Genomic DNA, 27,225 nt, shown 5'->3' on the forward strand with positions numbered 1-27,225 from the left:
TATTATCAAGTGAGATACTAAACACAATAACTTCCCCTTGCTCTTTTTTTCTATTCCTTTCTCTTCTTCCCAATTGTAATATTCTATATTTCAAAAAAACAACTTCAAAGCTAATAGGGAACTATTTCTATTGCAAGGTTAAATACAATCCCGTAATGTCAACTTACAACAAAGATGCCTTTTAAAAGCATACATATGTTGGTGACAGTTAAAGTTATGCTGAGCTTTGAATAAATCTTATCCTGTGCTTGTTACTATGGTTCCTAAGCTCCTTACAAGTTTTGGTGAGGTTTTTTTGTTTTGTTTGGGGGGTTTTGTTTGTTTGTTTTTAAGTGCTCAGCAGAGCTTTGTGAGACATTGCAGGAATAAGTTTGCCAATTTTGAGACTGAATTGTTTTCCTAATCACAAACTACACAGGATGTGATGTTTACAGCTCCATACTTGCAGCAATCTAGGATAGAAAACAGAGCCCATGACCAGTGCAGTGACACACACAGCTGAGTTTCAAAAGTTCATACTCAAGGTTCTTCAGAATACTTGTAATCTTCATATGGCGACACTAACTTGTCATGAATCCTGCCCATGTTATAGTAAGCTTGCTCCCAGTTTCTTTTCCTTTTTAACACAGCAGTAACGTCATATGGAAGGGTGGAGTTCGTTGTTACATGGAGTCACAGACTCCTTTTATTTGAAGGATTAAAATATAATAATTGCACTGGTCCTCCCCTGAGAAGTCAGCCAAAACACTTCAGAACAACAAATACCTTCACAGCATTAAATCAGGTCTTGTAACCTGCGCTCAGCCAACATGCTGCCTCCTCTCCCCGGGCCTGAAGCCCTGGGCCAGGCCAGGCGTGCAGGTGCAGCAGAACAGGACCTTCCTGCCTTTGTTCCGCTTTACTGAGAACTGGCACAGTTATTCCAACCTGGCACTTTCCTTCCTGACTCATCCCAAACACACAAACATTTTCCAGGCCTAATTCAGGACAGTCGGCCCGTATCATCTCCATTAATTGCTACGGCAAAACTGAGCCCTCCCTGGTGCCCCAGTGAGAATTAAAGACAAGCCAGCTAAAAGCTACTGCTGTAAACCACAGGTAGAAGCCAGGCAAGTGGGGGAAAGAGTTTTTTCCTGAAATCCTCTTATGTTTACTCATTTGTATTTGTAATTTGGTGTATTACTAGAAGCTACAGTCAGCCCCATCAAGCAAAAGAGTACACATTTCCTATCCTGTCAAAGTAAAATGGTTAATGTCCCTCACCCATGAAATCTAACACAACCCATGTTTTTGAAGGAAAGCACTTATGGGAAGGGGAAGGAAGGAGAAAGGCAATTCCTGCTGCACTCTCCTGGACTCATTTAAACAGAGAGAGAGCCTTCATGCAGACAGAGTTCTTTCTACATTTCTTGCACTTTCCTCAGGATGTGACCAGTTTAACCCTGCACCCAGGGATGCAGGCAGCTGCTGCTGAATGCCAGGGCACTCACAGTTTGCTCAAAACCCCTCAGTAAAACAAAAAGACAATGAAATGCTGATGTTGATCGTTAACAGAACCAACCGAACAAGAACAGGAACACACCCAGAAAGCGAAACTTCTGGCAAAGGAAACTGGCAGGAGTTTTTATTGCACTTATAACTGATGCAGCCAGGTCATTTTTCAACTGGCCTGATGAAAGGCAGAAGAGAGACACGAAACAAGTTACGGTTCAGGATCACATCAAGCACATGGAGCTTCTCAAACATTTGCAGTAGTACAAGAAGTGGAAACTGGTTTAATATCAACCTTCAAAACTGAGGCAAAAGGGCTGTTTATGCAGCCTGGAGACTACAGTTTGGAAACTTGAGGCTTGCCTCCAGATGAGAACAGCAGCAAGAGGCAAGGTTTATTTCAGAAGAGTGACCAGATTAGAGACCTAATAGTCTCTGACACTCAGGATCAAACAGTCTTCTGGGCCAGATGAGGGGTTTATTTCCACAGAAAGAAAGCATACAGCAGCTAATTGGGACCAGGCTCTGAACACCAACTCATTCTTTCTCTCCAAGTTTATGAAACCTGAATTTCTTCCTTGCCCACAGCATACCTAAAACAACTCTGTAAGTGTCCACATGTGACATAATGGCTGCTAAAGCTGATCCAACGCTGTTTACACACCTGCACCCAGTCACAACCACACCATCACTGGGGCAGCAGGACAGACAGCCAACACAGGAAGCCGCACCGGGCAAAACCCAGCAACTCTCCTACCAGGGTAACTGCCAGCTCCTCAAGTACATGCACCCCAAGCATCAGTGCAGGTGCAAGGAATGGGAACATCCATCATTGGGAATAGGGGGCCACATCAGCTCCATGTTAACACCAGTGGTGAAACTGCAGCTGGGAGATACTTATTCCCTTTCCAAAACAAGGTGGAAAAAACACACCAAACACACCAAACACACCAAACACACCAAACACACCAAACACACCAAACACACCAAACACACCAAACACACCAAACACACCAAACACACCAAACACACCAAACACACCAAACACACCAAACACACCAAACACACCAAACACACCAAACACACCAAACACACCAAACACACCAAACACACCAAACACACCAAACACACCAAACACACCAAACACACCAAACACACCAAACACACCAAACACACCAAACACACCAAACCAACTAAAACAAACAAAAAAAGAAATCCCACAAACAAATAAGCAGATTTTCTTATTTGTGCTGTTTCCCTGCACTTGGTGTGTGAGACAGAGAAGCACGTAAGGTGAGCTTAAAAAAGTGACATGCATAGGCAAAGCACCCTTAACTTTCATGCTACATAAAAAATTAAGTTACTCTTTTAGCAGCATTTCTGAAGCCTTAGGATCCCCATTACTGGATTCATCCAATGGATCCAATGATGAAACCATCAAGACAGATCACCATCTTACTTGAAGAGTATTTTACCTCAAGGTCTTATTAACTTTCTGAAGTAAAGCCCGCTTCTAAAAAGTGATGAGATGACCAATTAAAATATCCAACCTGATAGCAATACATACTAATTGATGCACACATGTCCTAGAAAAGAAACTGTAGGGCACCACAGGAATCTGAGATGCTTAAGGATCACGTCAAGTTACATTTCAAATGAAGTTACCCAATATTAAGCACGATTTTCCAACAGTCTTTTGATATGTACCTTTCAGAGATCTTGGAAGCCTAATCTAAGGGGTATGGAGATTCATCTAATATTTCCCTTCCTACAATACAATGGGATTTTGAGAATTAGAAGAGGGAAAAATTGCACAGACCTACAGCAGATTCACAGGGCCTATCTCCTGCCCTCCCACAGCAGCTGCAGTCCTCAGGAAGTGGCAGGGAATCCCTCCTGGCCTGGACAGGACCTTCATGGCTTCTTGCACTAAAGCATACTAGCCTACTTTCTTCAGCTTTAAGGCTTAATAACATTTTCTGATACACGTATCTGCAGCAAGGCCTTCTGATTTCATAAACAAGTCTTGCCTTAGAAGTGCAGAGTGTTTACTGGAGCACATTTGGCAAGGGATGCAGTTTTAATATTTAAGCCAGGATATCATCAGATGCAGCATTCTGCAGACATTACTTTTCATGAGCATTGATACAAAGGTTGACTTTGAGTAGTAACATGCATTTTGGCCACTTTCCTAAGAGGAGGAAGCACCTTCGACAGCATAGGACACCTGTAGCAATGAGCCTGCACTTGAGCAGCATTCAGTTACAATGGTTTTGTTTATCCAGAACAGTCTGGCAGAGTCTGATCTCGTGGTAGGAGCTGCAGGTAAGGTTATAAGGACACCACTAGACTTAGCTGGTGTTCTGAAAGTATCAACCATGTTTTACACACAGAGAAAGATTATGATGATGTATACAAGCCAGCTGGTGTAGTGGGACACTGTGAATGCAAATGAAAAACACAAAGCAAAATGAAGACAGTCTTTTGCCAAGTGCTCTCTGCCCTGTTTTCCATGTGTTAATTAACAGATCAAATAAAATGTCCTCAGTTGGGCTGTAGTAACTATTTACCTTTATGTGGATAACGCTACACCACATTTCAACTTAGCAAATGTATTCCCCAGCCTTGCACAGATTTATGCTTAACTTTAAGCTGTGCAAACACTGCATGTCCCTTGGACCAGCTCGTATCTTATGATCAAAGTGTACACTCTACATAGAGCTCAATCTCCTCGAGGACCCTTGTTTCTAAACTCATGCAACCACCTAGTTTAACCTTTGGGCTTCAATTATTTATGATTACAAACTACCATAATCTAGCACTTTAGAAATATATGCAACTAGGAAGCCAAATTGAAGGAGAAGAAAAAGCAAACAGCAGCAGTATTCCTCACAGATTTTGCATTAATAGATCTAATAAAATAAACCTATTACTTTATGTGCTTTTAAGTGGCAGACAAAGTAATATGGTACATAATGAATACTGACAATCACACATATACCAGAAATACCTGTCAGTGTACTGAATTCAAACTGTAAACAGAACTCAGGTGTGATTATAGCTGAGATGTAAAAACCAAGCACAAGAAAAAAAAAATGAACGTAAATTAAGTAGCCCGTGTTACATAAGTCAGCAACAGAAGGGAAAGAAAAGACACCACAGGATGCAAAGAAAATATTAAAACAACAGATGCTGGATTTACCCAGCCCATTAAAGTAAAAAGATAAGAAAAAGTGGAAGTAATATATATATGTGTGTGTATATATATGTGTGTGTATACACATATATACAGGTGAAACTTAAGGATACAAGCCAAAGAATCTTTCTCCCTTGCGCCTTTGACAGTCAGTGGGTGAGGAATCCCAGATCCCCAGCTATGTTCTTTAGACAGTACTGCAAGCTGTCAAAGTCAGACACTTCTAGACTTCTTTATCTAGATGGTGATCTATATAAAATAACCAGTAGCAGCAACAGTGCCCACTATTACCAGTGGCAACTCTTGGTTCTGTTGTGAGCTAGACATCAGTACAGCAACAAGCCTTACAGTCTGGAAATCCCCAACTGTGGTGGTTTATCTAATCAGTCACTATTTCATATTAAAACAGGAATTAATTTGATTTAGCCTAAAGGAAGTGAGAGTCAGGAAATTACAGAAGTCATGGGACACTGTCAGCAGGTGATAGGGACTATCAATCTCCCTACCAGCAACTGGGAATCCATCCAGAAAAATTTACAGGAAAGTCATCCTTATACAGATTTCAAATGGTATTATTGGATTATTCCAAGTCTTATGGTGGGTCAGACAGCAATGTTATATTCTCTCCACCGTTAGCCTGTTTCTCCCCCATCCACAGCCCTAAGAAGCTCCTTGCCTCTTAAGAGATGACGAAAGCCACAGCACTGTAGGGGAGATAATCACACATCCCCTTCTGCAATTGTTGTGATTCCTGAATTATCACAGTCTCACTGGGAACTCCAGCTATAATTTTCTTCCTTAATTTACCAAACTTATTAGAACCCTTCCAATCCCAGGGAACAAAAGCTATTGCATCTTTTTTGTTTCTTGTTTCACCAAGCAGCTAACAAAGAATCTATTCATTTTCTAACACTTTTACTTCCCTGCTAGTCCAAGAAGACTTGACACCACTGACTTTGAAAGGAATTCTATTTAAACAAAATATTACACACCACTAGGAAATGGATTTAATGTGTAAAAAATTGTGAATTTAATGTGAAAAAGCTTGTGCACAATACCAAAACATAAAGTTTTACAAAAGGTCACACAAAACCCCCCAACCAACCACCCAACAATGGCAGAAATTATAATAATAATCAAGGTTTCCTTTTGTAGCATTTAGAAAACATCAAATTTTATTCTGATATGAGCATTATCCTTCTGCAATCATTGGATAAGCAAGAAGAGCTTTTTTTAAAATAAAGAAAGACCTTTTAAATGCAGTTTATCAGTCTGCTTTGCTTTACAGAGATTGAGGATTAGATTTCCCTTTGCTTGTTTAGGAACACTATTGCAGGCATACATCCTCCAGTAATAATGTCTTCCACTGACTAACTCCAGCATCTATATTACATCAACCCTTAATCCTCATACCAACTTTATGTAGCTAAGATTTCTCTAGACTATGCAGTAGATGGAGCAAGAGTTTCATTGTGAAGTGCTTTCATAAATTTTCTTTGTTCATGTGCATCTTACATCCATCACCGGAAGAAAGAACTTTAAAAAGCAGCCACCCCTGTTAAATTAATATCAGATTAAGAAAAGCGAATCTGAAAAGCTCTTATACACAGGTATGCCTGGCAAAGACTACTCAGAGGCGGTAGTATTCATATATTCTGTATACATCTCATAGTATTGAATTATTACAATTGTTATTCTTCCTAGAGTCTAATCTTAAGGAAAACATACTACTTTAGTCCTTCACCAAGTAATGACATTCTCTGCTACACAGTCTTTGCTGTAATAATTGCAAGGAGGAAGAAACCTGATTACTGTTGGAAAAATTACCAAATAAAAAACCCAAATGCTTTGAACAATTCTATTACCCTCAATCGATAATATTATCTGGACTAGAGATACGAGTAAATACATTACATGTGTAATGCATTTGTGGAAAACAACCACATCCTCTGTAAGAGCTCAACATAGCATTTAACAAGCTAAGGTAAGAAGGCAGAAATCAGACCCTTCTTAATGCTGAGATTCTCTGAATTTTTGAGCTGTGCTTCTGCTTATTTTATGTAATGACAGAAACATCTAAGAATTAGAAAAGTACTTATATACAACTGAAGCCAAGCATGCACTCTTGAAAAGGAATTCCAGATATTTACTCTTTAAGCACAAGTAATTTATACTGCTGCTACATGTACTGCAGTATGCCCTACTACAGTATGCTTCCCTAACTCGGCAATTCTCACACATTACATTTCTCATGTACCTACTGAGTTTATGAAGAAAATCTCTCTGTACAAAGAATATTATAAAATTGCACGATCTTTATAAGTAATCATTATAAAGCTTTGCTTACTCTGTTGTTATCTGAGAAGAAAGCAGGGTAACTTTACTCGGGGAAGGGAAGGCAATGCAGAGTGAGGAAAATGGAATCTGACTGGTATTTAAAGTTGTAGTAATCCTTTTTTGCTAATAATTTCAATAAGAGCCCCAAAACCAGACACAACTCCCACCAATCCACTCATAGCAAAGCATTTCTTCAGTCCCAGATCACATTATTCCCATACTAAAATGCTCATTGGGATTCATATAGAAGAATATTACTTGAAGGATAAGCAGGAGCAACAGCTATGTAGTTTTAGTAAAGCTTTGTATTGGTTTTGCGTACGTCATTAAATGAGCAAAACTGGAAAAGATCCCAGAAAGTGAGAAGTGTAAGTAAGTTGGCAACAAGCTCCACAGCTCAAGCACGAAAGCACATTAGCAAGCAAAATGTGAGAAAACAACGTGATGGGGGCAAGGGTGTGGTAAGATAGGAAATCAGGCATATTAAATGGCCAGCAGCTTACTGAACATGGCTAAATAGAACCTCAGCGAGATAGATACTGGGAAGCATGTAAGTAATAAACTGCTGTGATAGCAGGTTACAGGTTTAAAATGAAATTAGTCAAATATTCAAGGGACTAAATAAGAAAAAATGGTCTGTGATGACCTTTAAGATTATAAATAAACGACCACTTCCCCTCTGAAAAAGGGGAGTGCTTGGAGACAAGTAGAAGATGTTTTACTTCATTTTTCTTTTACTTTCTTCGTAAGTATTGGGTTGAGATGGAAAAGATAAAAACCCACAGTGGAGACAGGAGGAAGTCAGGAGAAAAGCTTCCAAGAGAGCTGAAAATAGCACTCTATCATAGTGACTAAGGCTGGGTCTCCACTTACAAGAAGGTGCATGTTTTACTGCATCATGAGTAAGGCGTGGGTCCTCCTCCAGAAGTACAGCGGAGCAGAGGCATTACAGGTTTTACCACAAGGTTAGCCTTGGGCAGAAGCCTTTACAGCAAACCCTGCTAGAGCCTAATCTATCCAAATCTAATCTATTTTCTCCAACCACATCTGGCTAATGAAAGATATCACTTCCCTCTAACAACCTTGCCTAATTTTGTCTCTGCTTGAGATTTTAAAAGTTATCATGCACTACTATTACTTTATAATACAAAACCAATTAGACTTTGTCACCAGTAATATTATCATTATCTGCTCTTGCAAAAGACTGCCATGGGCTATCCAGTAACTCTGTATGTTCAGCTATGTGAACATCCATGTACTTACTACACAAGTGCTTTCATCAGAGGTGAAATAAAGTTTTGTCTTATTATTCAAGCTACCAGCATTCCAGATATGTATGTTTAAAATACACTGTGCAACACAACAGGACAAAGGTTCTTACGGAACTCAAATATGTAAGTTTGGATATCATTCTCTGCTATGATTAACATTTTCCTACTTATATGAATCCTACAGGCCACATGCTTAAACATAAAACAAGGTTATTACTCTACTAGGGTCATGGTGAACAAGGCAGACACTGATCTGAAGTCATGAATGTGTTTTATTCTCTCCTCAGTATAAATTAACTATGTTTATCAATCCTTACCTGAGAAATCATTAGGACTATGAACACCTACCAGGGATTACACTCACCAGGCATTCAAAATGACTGCACAATTTAAAGAATGTTTTACTGCTCTTCTAGGATTGTTGGGGTTTTTTGCAAGTGCTTCTTTAGATTTGGTATGCAGCTTGGAAATTACAAGAACGAAACTGGCTAAAGCTTACTGTAACCAAGAGTCCTCTTTCTGATATTGCCAGTCTTTTGAAGAATGCAAGTGTGAAGAAAAATAATCTTTTTTCCCCCCAAAATCACATTATATTACTCTATTATGAATGTAGGTTTTGATAACATAACTTACATTTTTATAAAACGTTGCAAACTTGAAATAGTTTGCAGACAAAGAGCCATGCGTCCTTGGTTCTGAGCACTTAAATCTCAGGAGTCTTAACAAAAGTCATCTTGATTTTAAGTCATGTTAATGCTAACTAAACAAGTGGAGTGCAGACCACTTCTCAAGGTGACACTCAACCAACACCTGAAGTGTCCCACAAACACAGGAACATCAAGATAAAAGAAGGAAAATTATTTCCCTGCATCCATACACAACAAACACGGAATACAAGAACTTAGAAACACACAGACAATGCATTTGTTCCAGCAGAAGACAGTCTACCTTCCATGATGATGTAAGTGATGTAAAGTGACTGTCTATCAGCTGTCTTGATATGATGGAGAATTTTCAAATAACATAATGATCTTCCATTCTATACAGACTCACAGAGAACCTGCACTTTTGGGTTTTACATAAATACACTCTGTGATCAATCACTGCAGCCTATGACATGAGCACGTCCAGTTCACTGCTTTAAAGGTTAACTGTAGCCCAGCTGAATTTAACCGTGCAGATGCCCTACTACAACTGTGAACATACGTCTTTCTGCGTAAGGTGGTGTTTTCCTTAAAAGCATACAGAAATCCCTGACATCTGAAAAAAATACAAACAAACCCAAACAACTGAACTTTTTTTACAGCTGCTATCTCAGTCCCAAAAGATGCAAGACTATGATAAGCCCAGAGAGTACTTTCCAATGCTTCTGTTTTACACTATTTTACTATGATAGCTCTAGTGTGCCTGGTCACTACTCAGAAAAAAATAAGATGAAACAAGCACACGGAAAATTGCCTTAAGAACAAGGACCATCTTATCCTCTTGGATTTTTAATGTTAGATTCAAGAGGATGCTCAGCAAAACTGTCTAAGCTGCATCACCACGTACAGCTATGAAGTCTCTTAAACTGCCCTTCAGACCTCAGCAACCCTTTGATTTTACTGTTTCACTATGCCATTCACAGAAAAACAAAAAGGAGAAACAGTCTCTCTCAGCTGAAATTCAATTGGCCCAATTTAAAGCTCAGTTTAGCAATAAGAAGAAAGAACATACACTCTTATGAATTAATTCTGAATGTGAGAAAAGTAGAAACATGTTAACAAACAGGCTTGGTAGTCGATGTGGAGAGATAATTATTAAAACAGATTCAGTTGCATTATAATTCATTACACTGAATGATGTGAATGTTTCAATGGAATTTTCCTATTTTCACAGTTGTTTTCAGAAATATTTGACTGCAGAGAACATGTATTCTTAATTTACCACTACCTAGAGGGGAGTAAACATTCAAGAATGAAGACCTAGAAAAAATGGTGAAGCCATAAAAAAAAATCTTGTTTAGCGATTCTGAAATTCCAGAAAGACTAAGAAAACAACTAACAACAAGAAAAAAAAAGCACCCACACAAAAAGCAAGCATTGTGTTTCCAACAACAAAAAAATCTAACAGATCATGTCATGACCAGAACACAAACAAGCTAAGTTTGAAACATGTCATGCAAGTAACACTGCTTGTAAATTAAGCAACTTACAAGTAGTATATTCATTCTGGAGGGCAGCACAGAGCATAAAGGTATATTTGAAAAGAAAGGTTGAAGCTACTAAAATACAGTATCTAAACTGAAATGCTAAAGTGCTTTCTTTCCAATAGCACAATGTTTGGAAAGCTCAAGCTCACAAGTTGTTAGTAGGCCATTTAGTAAGAAATCTGTCTTACGGCTTTAGCTGCACCAGTGTTTTCTAGCTTCACGTTAATAGTAAAATCATCTCTCCTTATACAATAGCTTGTCAATGAATCTGCTCTACTGGAAAAGTGTTTGACATCAGTAAGATATTAAGGCTAGGTCTATACTACATTCTGAGAACAAGAAAAAAAACCTCTGCAAATGCAAATACAAATCACTGGAGAATGTAATTTTATAGAAATCACTCTACTTGCACTTAAAAGAAAAATGAAATCAGTACTTTTTCTCTGTTAAAACAACTGGTATCAATAAGAAGTTAGCAGGAGGTTTGTCTGCTGAACAACAGCAATTTTGATGATAAAAAACTTACCACAACTACAGTAGAAACACTAATTTCCAAATATAATCAGGTGCCATGGGGGAAAACATCCTGCCTTTAGTGAGGAATAGAAAATTTCAAGTGCAGAGATTGAAAATGAAGCTACACTATTACAGACAATAAGTCCTCGTGACCCTATAACAGTAGAGAGCCCATTGAGAACAAGACTTCATGGAACATAATCTCTTTGTTCTAGTTCAGCGTTTAACTCCACTGATCATGTAAGTGCAGTTTTCAGAACGCCAACCACAAACAATCCAACTTGATGCTCACCTGTGAACCTGAAAAAACCCATCAAGTATGAAACAAGCAGTACAATCAAACTGCACGAATTCATCCTGAACTTTAACACTATATATTCTTTTATGATGTGTAAAAAGAACACTGAAGCGTGAAGCTACATTTTGCCCTCATTCGTTCCAAAATACTTCTCTTCATGAAAGGAAAATGAAGCTAAACATCTAGATCACCTGCCCCACAACTCTCAGATTCACACAAAGGCTTCAAAATGGATACTATAATTCATGACAAAAGGAACCTTGCTGTCTCTGCATAATGCTCTAGCTAAACGTGTGTTTTTCCCTACAACATAAGAGCTCGCTCAAGACTTGAATGGAAACAAACCAAATGACAAAAAAAGTTTGCGTAGAGAAAACACAAGCCTTCAAAATAGGATTAGGAGCACATACCCTGTTCTTGCCACTCCAAAAACCCCTATGACCTCATGGTGTATTTATGACCAAAGAAAATAATCTTACAAAGAAAAAAACACAGGCATTCTCCACTTTGCTAAAGCCCATCTCCTGTGGATAAGAAAGATACAGCTGTACTCTTGAACCCATAAGGCTCGGAAACTAGGCCATTCTTCTGCTTAAGGCACTGAACGAAAGAATTCTTGTCAGATACTTTCTCCCACGCCCCCTCTGTCCAAATCAAAACCATGTGTTCTTAATGTACAAAAGCAAATCCAGAAGAGAAAAAGAGGAAAAAAAAAAAGAAAAAAAGAAAAGGAAAAAGAAAGAAATTGGTATAATCATTATCATCCCAACCTGACCATTCTCTTATCTCCTGCCCTGTTGGGTTATTTTCCTCTTTGAAATGCAGTTGTCTAGTAGCCTCCCCATCAGAAAGCTTTGGATGGCATCAGACATCAGCCTTCCCTCACTAGCCTGAAAATGGGTGTACATGTCCAAATTCTTATTATTTGTATGATAATGAAGCAAATCACACAAGCATAGGTCTCTGTGTTATCCTTCCTTAAAAATCCCTCTGCCATATCTCTTCATCATTCTCGCATGGCACTGGTTAAGTTAAGGCAAACCACAATTCCCACATTCCTCCTTGACTCTGCCCAGTGTTACCATCCGACACTCCTGCCTTGTTTGTTCCTTCTTCTGCTGGAGATATGCAAGATCTCTGCAGCACAATTAGTCAAATTCTATGTGTCTGAAAAGTACAAAGCAAAGTAACACCTTAAAGTTTAGCTACATGTGTGACACTGCAACACAAATAATTAACAATACCTTCACAAATAATAGTAATACCTTTCAAAAGATTAAGTTGCACTTACTGTAGAAGTATTCTGATGGTAGACTCAGAGAGCCTCATGTCAGAAAAAGCAAAACTACAGTATTACCATTTTAATTAATTTTATTAGAGCAACTAGCATACAGCTGACCGTTGAATGAGTCTTTTCTTATACAGAGCTCCCAAAAAACATTTAATAGAATCCATTACTGACATATTTTCTTTTGCCTTAATTCAGGAAAACCATTCCCCAGTTTAATGACATGATACAAACCAACACAATATAAAGGGCAAAAATATAAAAGCTCACCTTCCCTCAATGAGTATCAACTCAATGAAAACAAAGAAGCTACTCTAGCTCAAAACTTTTGATTCCTGTCCCTCTACTCCTCCAGCTTAGGCAGACATGGAAAGCTCAGTTCACCCAAACTAAACCACACCACTCACTAGCAACCATTTGAATGCAACGAAACATTACCTACCACAACCTACGTAAAATGTATCAAGAGGAAGCTGTTAATAGTTATTTGTGCAAAATCAAAACACAGGAAAATCAGTATTTTGAATACTACTCTTATCCCCCTCTTGGAAAAAATGAAATCTGGTAACAGGAATGAAAATAATCTTTGTCATACTGCTTCCACCCACTGATTTCCCCAAGTTTCCCAATAAACTATTCAATAGGAGTGTTTGACACACTCTATTTTGTTTCTTTAAGCATAGCTTTCATGAAAGAGAAATAACATTCCCGAATGAAAATATTGATGGACATCTGCTTGAGAAGTTAAACATAGCACCGGAAGATGTAAATAATAGCAAAAAGGAAAAGAGAGGGTGTGAATGGTTGTAACTAGACCTGTTTGTTCCACACACATTGACTGTTGTACTGCTTCCCTCCACCTGTTGCTTGTCCCTTGTTGGTGGTTCCTGTGCCTTAGACATGAGCTTTCTGATAAGACCTTATCAAGTAATCTGCTGCATGATCTTATCCCTTTCTAGACCGTTTTCAAAGGGTGCTGTGGGAGAAAAGGCACAAAGAATTATGGAAACATGCAGTTTTCACCCATCCTTCCACGAACTCCCATAATTCCTCGAGGAATGTATATTCTTATGATAGGGGCTATATCCAATTACTATATCTTCTTTTTTCCAAATGAAAAAACACACTTGCATACTCACTGAGAAAAGCATACATTGACATTTTATTTCTTTTCTACTTCAAAGAGCACCAAAAGCAGCTGCCAAGAGACAAGGGGTGGTACTGGTAGGGTATTTCCCCATGATTTCATGCCTCACACCACGTGCAAACCACAGCTGGACATATATGTAGGTTTGTAGTCAGAACCATCAATCAGCTCTCTTCAGGATACAGAAATACAGACTGTCCCTTGAGAGACAGACAATGGAGGTACATTGCTGAGATGGCCATGCGTACAAGATGGAGATCTCCTGAAGATCACCATTAGCTGCAGAACTCGCGAGAGCTTCGCTAATAAATGTACTCAGGAACTGGAAATACGAACTACAAAGATGAAGTTATTTAGCAGGTCAAAACCACTCATACTTATGATGCTCTCAAACTGCTCACTCTTTCCAGTACCTTCACCCTTTAGCTGCAACTTCTTACCACCTCAGTCACTGACACTTACTAGCTAAACTTTGTGTGCATCAAGACCCATTGGCATAAACACTTCTTTAGTCCATTAGTGCTTATTAGCAGGAAGAAGCACATGCAAAGTAAATTAAGAGTCTCACCTCAGCCTGACAGAATCCATTTTAAATCACAGAATACTGCTGTTTGGGAAGTCAGCAACAGACCTCCTCCTCCATCCCACAAGTGCCACTTCAGCAAAAGGTCTTACGTAAGGGAGATCACAGGTAGCAAAGAGGAATTCCTGAGGCAGAATTATTTTGTGCAGATCTGGGAAATTACTCCTGAACAGCTTTTTACTGTTTATCCCACTGGAGGATTATATTCCTTATAGATCCATAGATTTATACCAAGATTTTCAAGAGCAAATGTGCAATTCTGAGGATGTTGATATAAACCTGGTTTGTTGGTGTAGGGGGCGGGGGGGAGGTTGATAATGCACTCTCTGAAATAATAAAAATAAAAAAATACTCCTTACTCATCTCTAGGTGTCAGAATATTCAGATGTAGCGTATTATTTTCTAAATTAACTACTCACTTTAATTGCAGTTTTCATTCTACAGAAGTTGGTGGCATTTGAGAATGATTTCCATTTGCCTTGTGTAAATGTACCTTGCAAATCTTATGTACTATATTACCGGACAGATACATGAATATTTCTTCCTGTCATCTCTCTCTCATCTACATTCCTATATACATTGAAATGGAGACTCATGAGTCTCAAACGCAGACTTTGTCTTTTAATTAAATCTAAACTTTCATTTTAATCTCAAGGACTTGCTTTCATTCTGACAATAATACAGGACTCATCAGTCCATGAAGTGTAAGGACAGACCAAATGCATTTACTTGCTTTAACTAGTAACCAGACTGATATCGCTATGTCAATTCAGCCTCCACTGAGCAACTGATACTAAAAAGCTCATTATAACAAGACAGGAAGCTAGGGTTTCCACTTCTTTAACTATATTATCTCATTTCTGTTACCTTTGTCTTCCAAACCCTCTTCTCATATTCACTTTTCACTTCATATAATTCAATAACCTATTCAGCAGACACTGCTGCTTTGGCTTGTACAGTAACAAATATTATTAGCTCCTACTGTGGGCCAGGACCTCTACACATTGATGCAATACAAACAAGCATTTTCTTCAACCAATTTCAACCCATCAGCCCACCTTCCTTCGTTTCCTACTGATCACTTTCTATCCAATTCAACATTGGGTGTGACTGCATGCATTAAATTTTGTATGACTCTTGCACCTTCTCGAATGTAACTCACTATATCTAGCCCACATTCCAAACATACCTCTTTAATATTGGTCCCCTCTGCTAAGACAGAAGTTTCACACCTCCCATACTACTGCCTATTTAAATAATCACCACCAATGGACAGGACGAAACATGGTCCAGGATTTTAACATTTCCCAGGTACACTGCCTACCATAATCAAGGATGGTTATTTTCTGTTGGAAGACCACCATGACACTATGTTTCTGCTCCACCAAGTGCGGGCGGAGCAGAGGAAGATCGCAAATATGTTTAAACAGCGCACAAAGGAAGATACAAACAAACAACTCGGGAGATACCAAGGACACGACAACAGCCTATCTCAACTGCAACACAAAGCAAAACAGAGGAAGGAATATAGCAGCTACGCTGGGGACCACCTTCGAGGTGCAAATCAAACAAAGGACAAGTACGGCTGAACCTCAGAAGGCGAGACAGGACCGAGCGCCAGGCAGTGAGGAAGCGCACCCGTGGGCGCCCCAGCCCCGGTGCAGGGGTACACGGAGTGGGGGACGCGTGAAAGCAGCGCAGCCCGGCATGCAGCCCGCGGGGCCACAGGCCTCTCCACAGCGAGGAACCGAAGCAAATAGCCTGTATGCGCTTACAACCGCAAAGTACATATAAGGGCAGCCCGGCCCAGCCCAACAACGCCTGGAAGAGGTTGTCCGGTCTCGGTGTGGAACGGCGGCCTCCCGCCGACCCTACCGGAGGCCCGGGGCCGCGGTCGGGTTGGGGCGACGTGGATCCCAGCGCGCCAGACCCGCCCCGGCAGCGCCGCATGGAGGAGCCTAAGGCGCGGGCAGGCGGCGGAGCCGGCCCGGGGCTGGGGAGTGCCCGGCCCGCCAGGAGAGGGGACGGCTGCGGCCCTCCCACCCCCCGAGCACCCGGCCTGGGCGGCAGGACAGGATAAGCAGGGCCGGGCCGCTGCCAGGTGCCGGGGAGAGGCGGCTGCGGAAGGGGCGTCGGGCGGGGGAAGGGGCGCGGAAGGGTAAGGCCCGGCACAGCACTCACGTTCTCCGTGTCCCGCTCGTTGACGGTGGGCAGCGGCGTCCGAGTGGACATCTTGTGGGCCGCGGCGCGGCGCCGCACCCGGCGCGCTGAGAGGAAGGCCGCCCGCTCTCTTTAGGCCAAGGCGGAGGCCGCCGGCTGCTCCCGCCGGCAGTCGGGCGCACACGGCGGGACGCGGGCCTCCTGCCGCGCTCCCGGCCCCGCTAGGCTCCCGGCGCCATGGTCTCACCCGCCCGGCCGACCCTCTGCGCTCCCGCCCGCCTCGACGCCGCCGGGCTTCGCGCAGCTCCACCGCCGGCTCCTCCTCCTCCTCCTGCCCGCTCAGGTGAGCGGCCGGCAGCGCAGGACAGCCGCGGCACCTCCTCGCAGCATCCGGCGGCGGCACCGACTCCTCCTCCTGCCGCCGCTACCCCACGCTCCCTGCCCCGGCTCTCCCCTCCCCTTGTCCTCCGTGCCCCCGCCCCGCCGCGCTGGGCCCGGCCCCGCCGGCCAGGCTCCACCGCCCCGCGCCGCAGGAAGCGCTGGGCCGTGCGGGCGGGAGCAGCAAACGCGGGCGGGCGGGTGGACGGGGGGGTCTCTGCCGGCGCCACCGTCCCTCCCGCCGTGGCAGCCGTGACGGGTGGTGACGCGCCGGGCACAGCCGGGGTCGGGGCTGGCCGGGAGGGCGCGCTGGGCGCTGGCCCGAGAGGGATCGGGCCGTGGCAGGTGTGCTGCTTCGGGAGGGAGAAAGAGGCGACGGGGCGATACGGTGCCGCGGAGAAGGCCAGCGGAGCTCGGGGCTCAGGCGCCTGCGGAGCCCCCAGCGTGAGGGGTGCGGGACTGGCCCCACGGGGGTGCTGGTGTCCGGTGCAGCTTGGCGAGAGGCTCGCCACGGTGACAGGGGTCGGCCGTAGGAAGACACGGAGACATTACCAGGGGTCGGCCTTAGGAAGGGCGGTGGGGCGGCTGTACCCGCCTCCGGCACAGCTCCGCGTTCACAAGTCACAGACTTTCTGGAGGCTCCTAAACCCCTGTGTCAGCGTCTGTGTAAATCATTGGTGTGCCTGAGCCAGCCTGCTTTACCCGTTTTGAAGCTGAAACGGGATCAGCAAAACTGCGATGCAACTACCCGCTTAGGTCCAAACCGCACACAGTACTCAAATGCTTAACCAATGACCTCATGTATTTAAAATTAGAACCATACAGGCATTTTTTGTCTTTGAGATGTTACTGGTGTTTACATGACATTAACCCTCCTCCAAATCCTAAAAGTAATAATGAAAAAACAACCTCCCCTGCACCAAACCGCAACAAAAACAATGTGCCTGAATTTCCATTGCAGTATATTGATGGGGTTTTGTAGCTGAGGCTATAAACACCATAAATGCTGTGAACACAGTCATTGCTCTGAAAGACCTTCCTCATGGAAAGTACTATGATGGATTGCATGTGCTTGTGAAAGGGCATAGACCGTTATTCATTACCTATATTTATAGGTAATATGTATGTATGCATCTATATTTATCGGTATATTTATAGGTAAATGCGCTATAGTGTATTTAGTTCTGGCTGAGCGAGCTCTGTGTTAGTGCCCCTGACAGTGGCGTTTTCCAGCTGTTTGGGGAACCAGCTCTTCCTCTGTAGCTGTTGCAGGCACGGGCAGAGAACATCCCCATGTTGTACGAGCAGTGTGACTGGGCTCGCTCTTTGCACGTTCAGCATCATGCTGCTCTTGGAGTGGATGATTTGTGTGGCTGGAATGGCAGAGGCTCCCAAGTCCTTGCAAGGGCCCAGCTCTCTTCTCACAGAGCTGGCATTACTGACTGCAAGGAAAACTTCAGGGGCCTTCATTTTCCTGGGAATAAAACAACGCAAGATTTGGTTTACTCGGGGTAAACAGCTGTGGTCTAGCCATAACAAGTTTGTTGACCACCATGAGGGGAGACGACATGTGGCCATGAGAGGTGAAGGGTGGTCATGAGAGGAGATCATGAGGGGAAAGAAGGAAAAGCCATGAGGATGTATGGCCTTGAGGGGTGAGGGAAGATCATGAAGGGAGAGGACGGGCAGCCATGAGGGGAAAACAGAGGTGCCCATGAGGGAAGACCATGAGGGGAGAGAAGGGGTGGCCATGAGGGGTGAAGGGTGGTTGTAAGAGGAGATCATGAAGGGGAGAGGAAGGGCAGCTGTGAGGGAAGATCATGTGGGGAGAGGAGGAGCATCCATGAGGGATGATCATGATGAGAGAAGAGGGATGGCCATGAGGGGTGAGGGGCTGTCAAGAGGGGAGATCATGAGGGGAGAGGAAACGCATCCATGAGGGAAGATCCTGAGGGGAGGGGAGAGGAGAGGCAGGCATGAGAGAAGATCATGAAGGAAAACAAGGAGCAGTCATGAGGGGAGATCGTGAGGTGAAAGATGGGGTGGCCATAAGGGGAGATTGTGAGGGAAGAGGAAAGGCATCCATGAGGGAAGATCATGGGGGGAAAGGAGAGGTGAACATGAAGGGAGATCGTGAGTGGAAAGAAGGGTGGCCATGAGGGGAGATCATGACAAAAGAGGAGGGGTGGCATGAGGGAAGATCACGAGTGGAACGGAGTGGTGGCCATGAGGGGAGACCATGAGGGTTGAAAGGCAGTCATGAGAGGAGATCATGAGGGGAAAGGAAGGGCAGCCATGAGGGAAGATCATGGAGGAAAAGGAGGGGCAGCCATGAGGGGGTGTTGTGAGGCGAGATAAAGGGAGGCCATGAGGGGAGATCATGAGGGGAAAGAAGGGGCAGCCATGAGGGGAGATCGGCAGGAGAGAAGAAGGGCATCAGTGAGGGGTGAGTGGCCATTGTGAGCAGAGATTGTGAGGGGAGAGGAAGGGCAGCCATGAGGGAAAATCATTAGGGGAAAGGAGGGGTGGCCATGGGCTGTGAGGGGCGGCCATGGGGGGTAGGGGCTGCAGCTATTCAGAGTGGGCCACTGTCAGGGGTAGATGAGGGATGGATGTGAGTGGAGATGATGAGCGGCAGCCATAAGGGAAGATCTTGAGGTGAGATCAGTTTGCCCTCAGTGACATGGTTTAGCTGGGCTTGGCAGTCCTGGGGTAATGGTTGGACTTGGTCATCTTAAAGGTTTTTTTCAACCTCGTTGATTCTATGATTCTAAACTGGATATTCACCCATTTTGGTTGCTTAGCTCATCAAAGTGCATTCACTTTTATCCAAAATAAGAACAAGGCTGTGTCTAGGGCTCTGCATGGGGCCTCACTGCAACCCTTGCTTGGTGAAGACTCCTGCTGACACAAGCCTGTTGCGGGATGGATCTGTGTACACGCATGTGTTTGGATAAGGAGACTCAAATGTCTTCTAAATGCATTTAATGGCACCACTGACTAAGGGAAAGGCTAGGAAGACTTCCTGCCTTAGATATGGATGTGTTGTGGTCACTAATTCATAGGAAAATGTTGGTTCATCTTGAAATTTAAAGCGGAGTAATGTAGTAATTCTTGTTATCTAAAGATCTGTTTTGCAGTTGTTTTGGCCATGGTTGTTACTGTTACGATCTTCTTTCATGTTAATAAGGTCACTCACTCATTTAATAGCTTAGTTTAATTGTGTTTGGTTATTACCACCAGCCTCTCATCTCCCCTGAGTGAGAAAATGCAGGGACAATGACCAACGAGCTGCATGGACTAGAAAGTGACCACAAAGATGGTCCCATTGTCCCCTAGCTGCTCTCCAAAGAGATAAAACAGAAACAAGTGTTTTGCTTGGGATCCCTGTTTTAAGGGGCTAGAGGAAGCCTTGGCTCATCACATCAGAAGTGAAAAGGACAGATTCATGTCAACAATGAGCTCTGTGTAGTAGTTGTGATATTTTACCCTGAGCTCTGAGAAACCTGCACATGCCTCTTCTCAAGCTTGGGCGAATGCCTGGTTGTTTTGCTCCTGACTGGTTGTTGAGGCAGAAAGAGAGGATGCAAAGCACAAGACTTGAGTTCATACAGCATTATTATTCTGAAATGCACTCATTCTCTGCATTTTTGCCAGAAATTACATGTTTACTTATGACTAGACAACTTTGTTTAGTGAGGAAGCTAAGGTGTCAGTCAGCTTTGTAGGCACTCATCCCTCCAAGGAAGCTCCAGCACTGAGTCAGCTGCAGCTTCCTGCAGCACAGGCAGAACATACTTGTTGCTTTGTGCCTTGTAGAAGCCAAGCCCATGCACCTCCTCCACGAAGCCAGCTGTCTGGTGATTAGGCCTGCTTTCCTTTTTCTTTGCAGGGATGTGCTGGATGGGAGCAGCACAGCCAGGTGAGCACAGGCACAGAAACCCCAGTCTCTCCTGCCCAGCAGAAGGTTGGCTTCCCAGCTCCAACGCTCCTCCTGGACCCACCTCAGATGGTTTGTAGTTAATTTGATGACTGGCATGAACTTCAGCTCTGAAAAGTGGATGTTCCACCACCTTAACAGTAAGTGAATCCTATCCACAACTGTACTAGCGATTTCAGACACTAAATTGAATTAAACCTTTTCCCACAATTTTCAAATCTAATTCTGAACAACGAAAGGGTGAGAGGTTCAGAAATAATGCAGGAACAGATGAGCACTGAAATGTGAATAAAGCAAAGCAAAATCTTGGTCTTTAATGAGTTTCATTGCACAAGGAATATCCTATATTGTGAAAAATGAAACAAAAGACCTGGCAAATGCATAGAAGTAATATACCTGCAGCTGCATGTAGTAATACTGCAGTAGTATTAAGGACTCCTGAAGTCATTACAAAGTACAGATACAGGACTCCATGAATTATTTACTTTCATAGGAGCCACAGGACAAAATTATATGTACTCTGAATACTTGGACTATGTAGACTTCATAAATATATATTAGTTATAGTAAAGATTCTGATTTTGCCCTAAGAATCACTAGGAAGTACAGTCTTGGTGAAAATATCAATAATACATGATTTGCCTCAAATACATTAAACCTCTAAAGAAATGAGGTGGGTGGGTTGTTTTTTTTTTTCATTTTAATAGGAACACATACCTCTTGTGACTACTGTTATATTTTATACTGTTATAAATACATTTAAGAGGCCAAAATATGTCTCAAGATGAGTTGTACTGAAAACTGACCCTAAATGTAGTTATGTTTGTCTTCACATTTTCTAGGTAACTGAAGATTTCTGTAACTTCTAAGCCACTATGAAGACCTGCTGTAAAAAAGTCCATGTAACTTCATATGAAAACAGTCAATAAAAGCAGCATTTGTCACTGATCAGCCTGAATCTCAGAGAGGAGGATAGTAAAATCATAGTACAGCTCCGTAGTTACAGAGCTTTCTCACACATCTCCAAGGCCTCTAAAATGGTATCAGCAAATCTGTTTGACAGAAGGAAGACTCTTCTAAAACATGGGTTGCCAATGGTCTGAAGAAGCTAGTAAGGACATTTGTTCTGTCCCTGGGCATGCCTCTAATGGCCTGAAGAAATCCAGAAGGGTGTTATAAATTGGTATTACATTGCCAAAGATCTCTGTACTGGCTCTTAATAATCATGGCTAAAAATAACTAGTTCTGATTGTTTCCTTTAGCTTTGATATATATCTTTCTTTTGACGCCCCCAGTCTCTACAGCCACAGCCAACTTCTTCCCACATCTGAAGAGTTTCAAAAAGGAAGCTAGCAAGCCACTAGAGTACTGAGGTAGAACCACAATGAAAACTGGGGCAATGGCAACTGCATGAATTTCAGCCCTAGTTTTCATTTGCTGCAGTCTTTTTTTTTTGACTGTTGTGGCTTTCGATAGTGGTTTCAAATTTGCTAAAAAAAATCTCATTTTCTTTCTTTCCTTTTACTAGCTTGAGTTTAGATTAAGTATGCTGGCAGAGGAGGTAAGGCTTGAATCATTTTCATGCATCAGCACTGACAATATCCTTTTTGATACTCATTTTTTTGGAAATAATAACATTCTTAGAATGAAATTATCTATCAGAGTAATAACAATGAGAACAGAGTGTAGCATGTTGGAAATATCTGTAACATAATGCAATATCTTAGTATCCCTTTTATCTGAAAATATTTATTCATTATGAAAGCATGTTAAAGAGTAAAATAGCTATCTAAAGCAGGTACTTACATGATTCCTATCACAGCTGTATCTGAACTATCACAAAAGACATAATGCACCACTGCATTAGGACTGTGAAGTTGGGAAGCTTCCCTAGGTGTTGCTCAGCTGTAGATCTGAGGAGCAGAGGGACTAAATGCTCTGTTCAGGAACAGAGAGGAAGCTAGGGACAAAGGAGACAGCAGACTCTCCGTAAGTGTCCTTTGGGACTCTCTGTATACAGATTTAAAACCAGCTTTAGATAACCCCAGGAGATGGGGCAGGATGGCAGAAAGCCTGCAACAAGATGCCTGATGATCTGCCATTGATCTTCAGAGGGCCATCAGAGCCCAGAAGTGGGGGAAGAGTTGGGAAAGGCAATTAACCTAAGTGGTCACAGATGTTCTCACTCCACATCTGCCCTCTGCAGACTTCATTGGTGTGGTTTCTGTGGAAACAGAAACTGCTAAATGGAGATGCTGCCCGTGGCAGGATCTGTTTTTAACAAAAATGTATATTCTCCAGTAGCACAACAAGAGCTTGTTGATGCAGAAAGGTGCAAAGCTATCCTGCAGCAGCAGCAGCAGCATTGCATGTTCCTATTCAAACTCGAACAGCTTTTGATCCAGGAATAATTTCAGGGTTTGATATGCATTAATCCAATATATGATTCTGTTTCAGGGAAGTTTCTAACTGTCACAGAGACCCTATGTAATCCTCCAGCGTCAGTTCTAGTAGTCTTTCCACCATTTTAATGTAGCCAAAGAAAGAAAGATTTGAGCTAAACTCCCAATTGCAACATTTAAGCATGTGTGTATTTCTGTGAGTGAATATTTTTTTATTTGGGACAACTTTTTATTTCATATTTTTATAAGATTTTTCTTGATTAAGATACCTTGTTGAGTGCACTGGGTTTCATATTTTACTGAGTCATTCTACCCCTTTAGAGGCTTAAAATGGCTTGTGATGTTGGGTACTTTCCCCCTACCTCACCAACCCCCCCCCCCAAAAAAAAAACCAACAGTCTCCCTGTTTTGCTTTCTGCTGACTGCACTGAACTGGCAGAATAACCTTAAAGATAATTGACAAAATGACAGGATAGAATAAAATGTTGGAACGGAAGAAATGACACAGGCATTCCTGGACTTCTTAACAGTTAAACCACAATGGCCTGTTCAAATGAACGTATTAGTCCCACAAGAGAAAGTAAATTTTATCGCATCCAGATATTCTGTGCAGAGCAAAATGGCTAACAACTGCTTACTGCCGTGAGTTGAACTGACCATGTCTTAACAGCAGACTGAAGACTTAGCTGAAATCCCTCCCACCTTCTCTGAGGTTATCAGTAACAAAGAAAGGCCATCTGGACCTCCTGTAACAGCTGCAGAGCTGGCAATAACCTTGGCTACAATAGCTTCAGTGGTGGATTTAAAAGAGGATAGATTCTAGAGGTCTCTTTTAAAAGAGTCCTAAGTGGGTATAAAATGACCGGATGAGAATGATAGGCAGCAGTGTTTACTTTGCATTGCGTAAATGACTACACAAAACTTAACACCCAAAGTCAGGCACAGGGAGAGGAAAGAGGACCTTACTCTGAGTTACCTGGTCACCCCTGAGATGTGATAAATGACCACACAGGGCTGTAGTCTGTCACGAGTACCATTGCCTTGGAAAACCCCATCACTGTGCTTTGCAAGCTTGTGAAGGGAGAGTGCCTGGAAACAGGTAGAACACAGCAACCAAGAAAAGAAGCATGTTGTCAGATTTTACTTTTTAAGTTAGCTGGAGAAGTAAGAAACAATGTCAACCCAATTTCCAGAATGAGCTAAAAATAAACCAAAGTGTTTATTTTTAGATGTACCAAGCTATTCAGTAACAGCTCAGCTTTATGGCATGTAGGAATAGGATCCAGAATCTGATTTTGGTTATACTGCTGGAAGTTGTCCATTGGCTTCAAAGATAATTAATAGTTTCACCAAAGTAATTTGATCTGAATTTGGCCATAGATCTATTGTTCCTTGATGTGATGCACTTACACATAAGTTTTAGTGGAAAAAATATGTATTAAAAATAAAATAGAAGCACCATTTTTATCTACCTCACAGCTTTTTTCAGGTTTAAATGCTTTGAAGTGTTTTGAGGATGAACAGGGCTGTATGTATGCTAAGCATTATTATGCATTATATAAATGCATAATATTAGGCATGGTGTTTTCATCTTTGCCCACAGCATGCTAATGATGTATCTGCAGTGGGATGAAACACAACACTATTGAATAAAGGTTATGGATTATGTTTGTATTTCACACTGTTAGGTGATATGCTGCTTCTGATCTCTAGGTCACTGCTCAAATCTGTCAGGGGTTAATTGTGGCCGGTTGTTCCTATCTGACGCCTGGTATGCTCCTGCTGCTAGAGGAAAAGTTGTTCCACTCTGTAACTCATCAACTTAGAGGCAGTGAAAATGCTCTATGAGGATGCCAGCTATATATAGCTAAAAGACTGTAAAGTCCAGCACCTTTTAGGAACACTAAAAAGCTATCTGAGAATAAGTTTAGTAAGTTTACTTCAGATAATAGTTCCATTTTTTACAGAGATCTGATACAATTGCAATGAAATATGGGTCAGAAGATCTCACCAGAGTGCCAAAACGTTTTCTAGTATGGTTTTCAAGTCTATCTTTGAGAACACTGAAGTGTATTTCAGTTGCAAGACTGAAATATATATACAACATTTTCAGGTTAGATTTGTATCTTGAGCCTTACTTTTGGCACTGCACCTCTTTTGCCAATATTTACCCGTAGAAGTACATTGAAAATCTACCAGATCAAAACTTAAGGTCTTCTAATCAGATTTTATTGAGATCTTACTAGAAGCAGAACTCACAGTAGTTCAAATCCTGATGGATAAAAAGCAGCTGAGCATGCACCCTTCCCTTTGATTTCCATAGCAGTTGTTGCTGAGTAAGGACTGGATGCGCCTCCTGCTCCTGAGTCAGGGCTGCTGACATGAGCAAGTGGGAGGAAGATCAGGCTCTGGCGAGGACAGACTTCAGGAGCTGGTCCATTCTTCTTTCACACAGATGGGAGTGTCACAGCATGCTTTCCTGCCTAATCAGTCTCAACACAGCCTTGCACAACTCAGCCTCCTTTAAGCTTTTAACCAGGGTGTAGGAGTTCAGAAAAAAAATCACCTCCCTTCCCCCAAGAAAAATGTAATGGAAAAGATTTGTTTTGATGTAGCACAAACAGTAAACTTGAATCACTGAAAGTGAGCAACACATTTGTGGAAGTATTCTTTCTTTCCCTAATTTTCATTCCTAATTAGCTATTCATTTTATTTACCTCCTAGAGAATACACACCAGGGACTGGATCTGACTCCCAGTGAGGCTCACGGTGGAGCTCCCAAGGCCATAATCCTTGGGGCTGTAAGACAGCTCCTCTGTTGACCTCACTGGGGCTATCCCAGTATATACCAGCAGACAATCTGTCCTCATCATTGTTAATGCAGACAGCTCTCCATGTGACTCATCTTATGGGCCAAAGCAAATGTTACTGCATAGTAATACTATCAAAATAATGCATGGTGATAGGTTCCACTTCCATTGAAATTGTGTTACTAATTACAAGTGCAAGTTACATAACTACAAGTACTTACTCTTTATAAGACTCATTTTTTTTTTTTTTTATACTGTGAGAGAAATCAGGAGACTAGTTTGTTTAAGGCTTCATACAAACAAAAGCGTTGATGTTTCAACATGATCTGTGTTAAAAGCCATGCATATATGCAACTTCAGTGTTAAGATCATGGTCCTTGCAAGTTCTCTGTCTCTGGTAAAGCCAACACAGAAGCTTCAGATTTATTCTTCTGTTAATAAGCTTAGAATATGGATCTTGGTTACTACTATTACCAGTATGTAGCATGCCAAGATGTGGAGGAGAAATGGAAGAGCAGTCTAAAATTCAAATTATGCACTAAATGGGCATAGCAAATAGCAGAGCAAGAATGGAATACCAAGGAACAAAGCCAAGAAAATGCTTGTTCAGTTTAGGGAAGATGGTCTGACAAAATTGACAAATGTTTTACAAACATATACTCACTGCAGAGTCATTTATTGTGACCAGCAGTAAGAAAAACACTAATGAATGGCTAGAGAAGTGTACTGATTGAGCCCTTAATATAGATTCAAAACAATGTCATCAGTGAACATGGGAATTCCTTCACAACATGAAAAAGAATATGATCATATCTCTGGTACTTATATAGCCTCTTTTAGCATGGCACCTGGGCACCTTTCTCATGACAGTTATCATATCCCATGCACCTGGGGAGCTTTAGGACAGACCCACAGCAGCAGGCATCCCTGTGACCAGGGCAGGCTGACAGGGAGGGCACAGCCAGGATGGCCTGTCCAAGCCTGAGTGGCTGATCCCCACCTCCTACTAGCGTAGCTACTGCTACAACCTAACAGTTGCTCTCCAAGCCTTCTCCATCCCATCCCATCCCATCCTTCTCTTCACCATCTGACTAGTCAGGCCGAACTATAGGCAGCTGATATTCTAAGCAATCATCCTAACGCATAGTTCATGAGCCAGCCATTGGCTGCAATATGTTTGTGTTAGTCATTTATCAAATAATAACCAGCACCAAAGG

At 42.3% G+C, this 27,225-nt stretch overlaps 1 protein-coding gene and 1 long non-coding RNA gene across 10 annotated transcripts in view; one reads left to right on the plus strand and one right to left on the minus strand.

The window, feature by feature from the left end:
* MARK1 (microtubule affinity regulating kinase 1) overlaps positions 1–16,908 on the minus strand; it is a 58,332-nt gene extending 41,424 nt beyond the window's left edge. For 8 of the 9 annotated variants that reach the window (XM_061365219.1, XM_061365203.1, XM_061365197.1 and 5 more), the window contains exon 1: positions 16,500–16,895. In XM_061365219.1, coding sequence (XP_061221203.1) covers positions 16,500–16,550 — 51 coding nt within the window. In that variant the 5' untranslated portion in view covers positions 16,551–16,895. Of the gene's footprint in view, positions 1–16,499 lie in introns of all 9 variants that reach the window. The other variant, XR_009727216.1, reaches the window with a different exon arrangement.
* A 201-nt stretch (positions 16,909–17,109) lies between these two features.
* On the plus strand, positions 17,110–25,841 carry LOC133218629 (uncharacterized). Its single transcript, XR_009727217.1, has 3 exons — positions 17,110–17,201; positions 20,749–20,936; positions 25,522–25,841. It is a non-coding gene; the product is annotated as an uncharacterized LOC133218629 (long non-coding RNA).
* The last annotated feature ends 1,384 nt before the right edge of the window (positions 25,842–27,225 follow it).

Source organism: Neopsephotus bourkii, unplaced genomic scaffold (assembly GCF_033783945.1).
Source record: "Neopsephotus bourkii isolate Nb327-2 ecotype Australia unplaced genomic scaffold, CSIRO-AGI_Nbou_v1 NB_114, whole genome shotgun sequence".
NCBI classification, from domain to species: Eukaryota; Metazoa; Chordata; class Aves; order Psittaciformes; family Psittacidae; genus Neopsephotus; species Neopsephotus bourkii.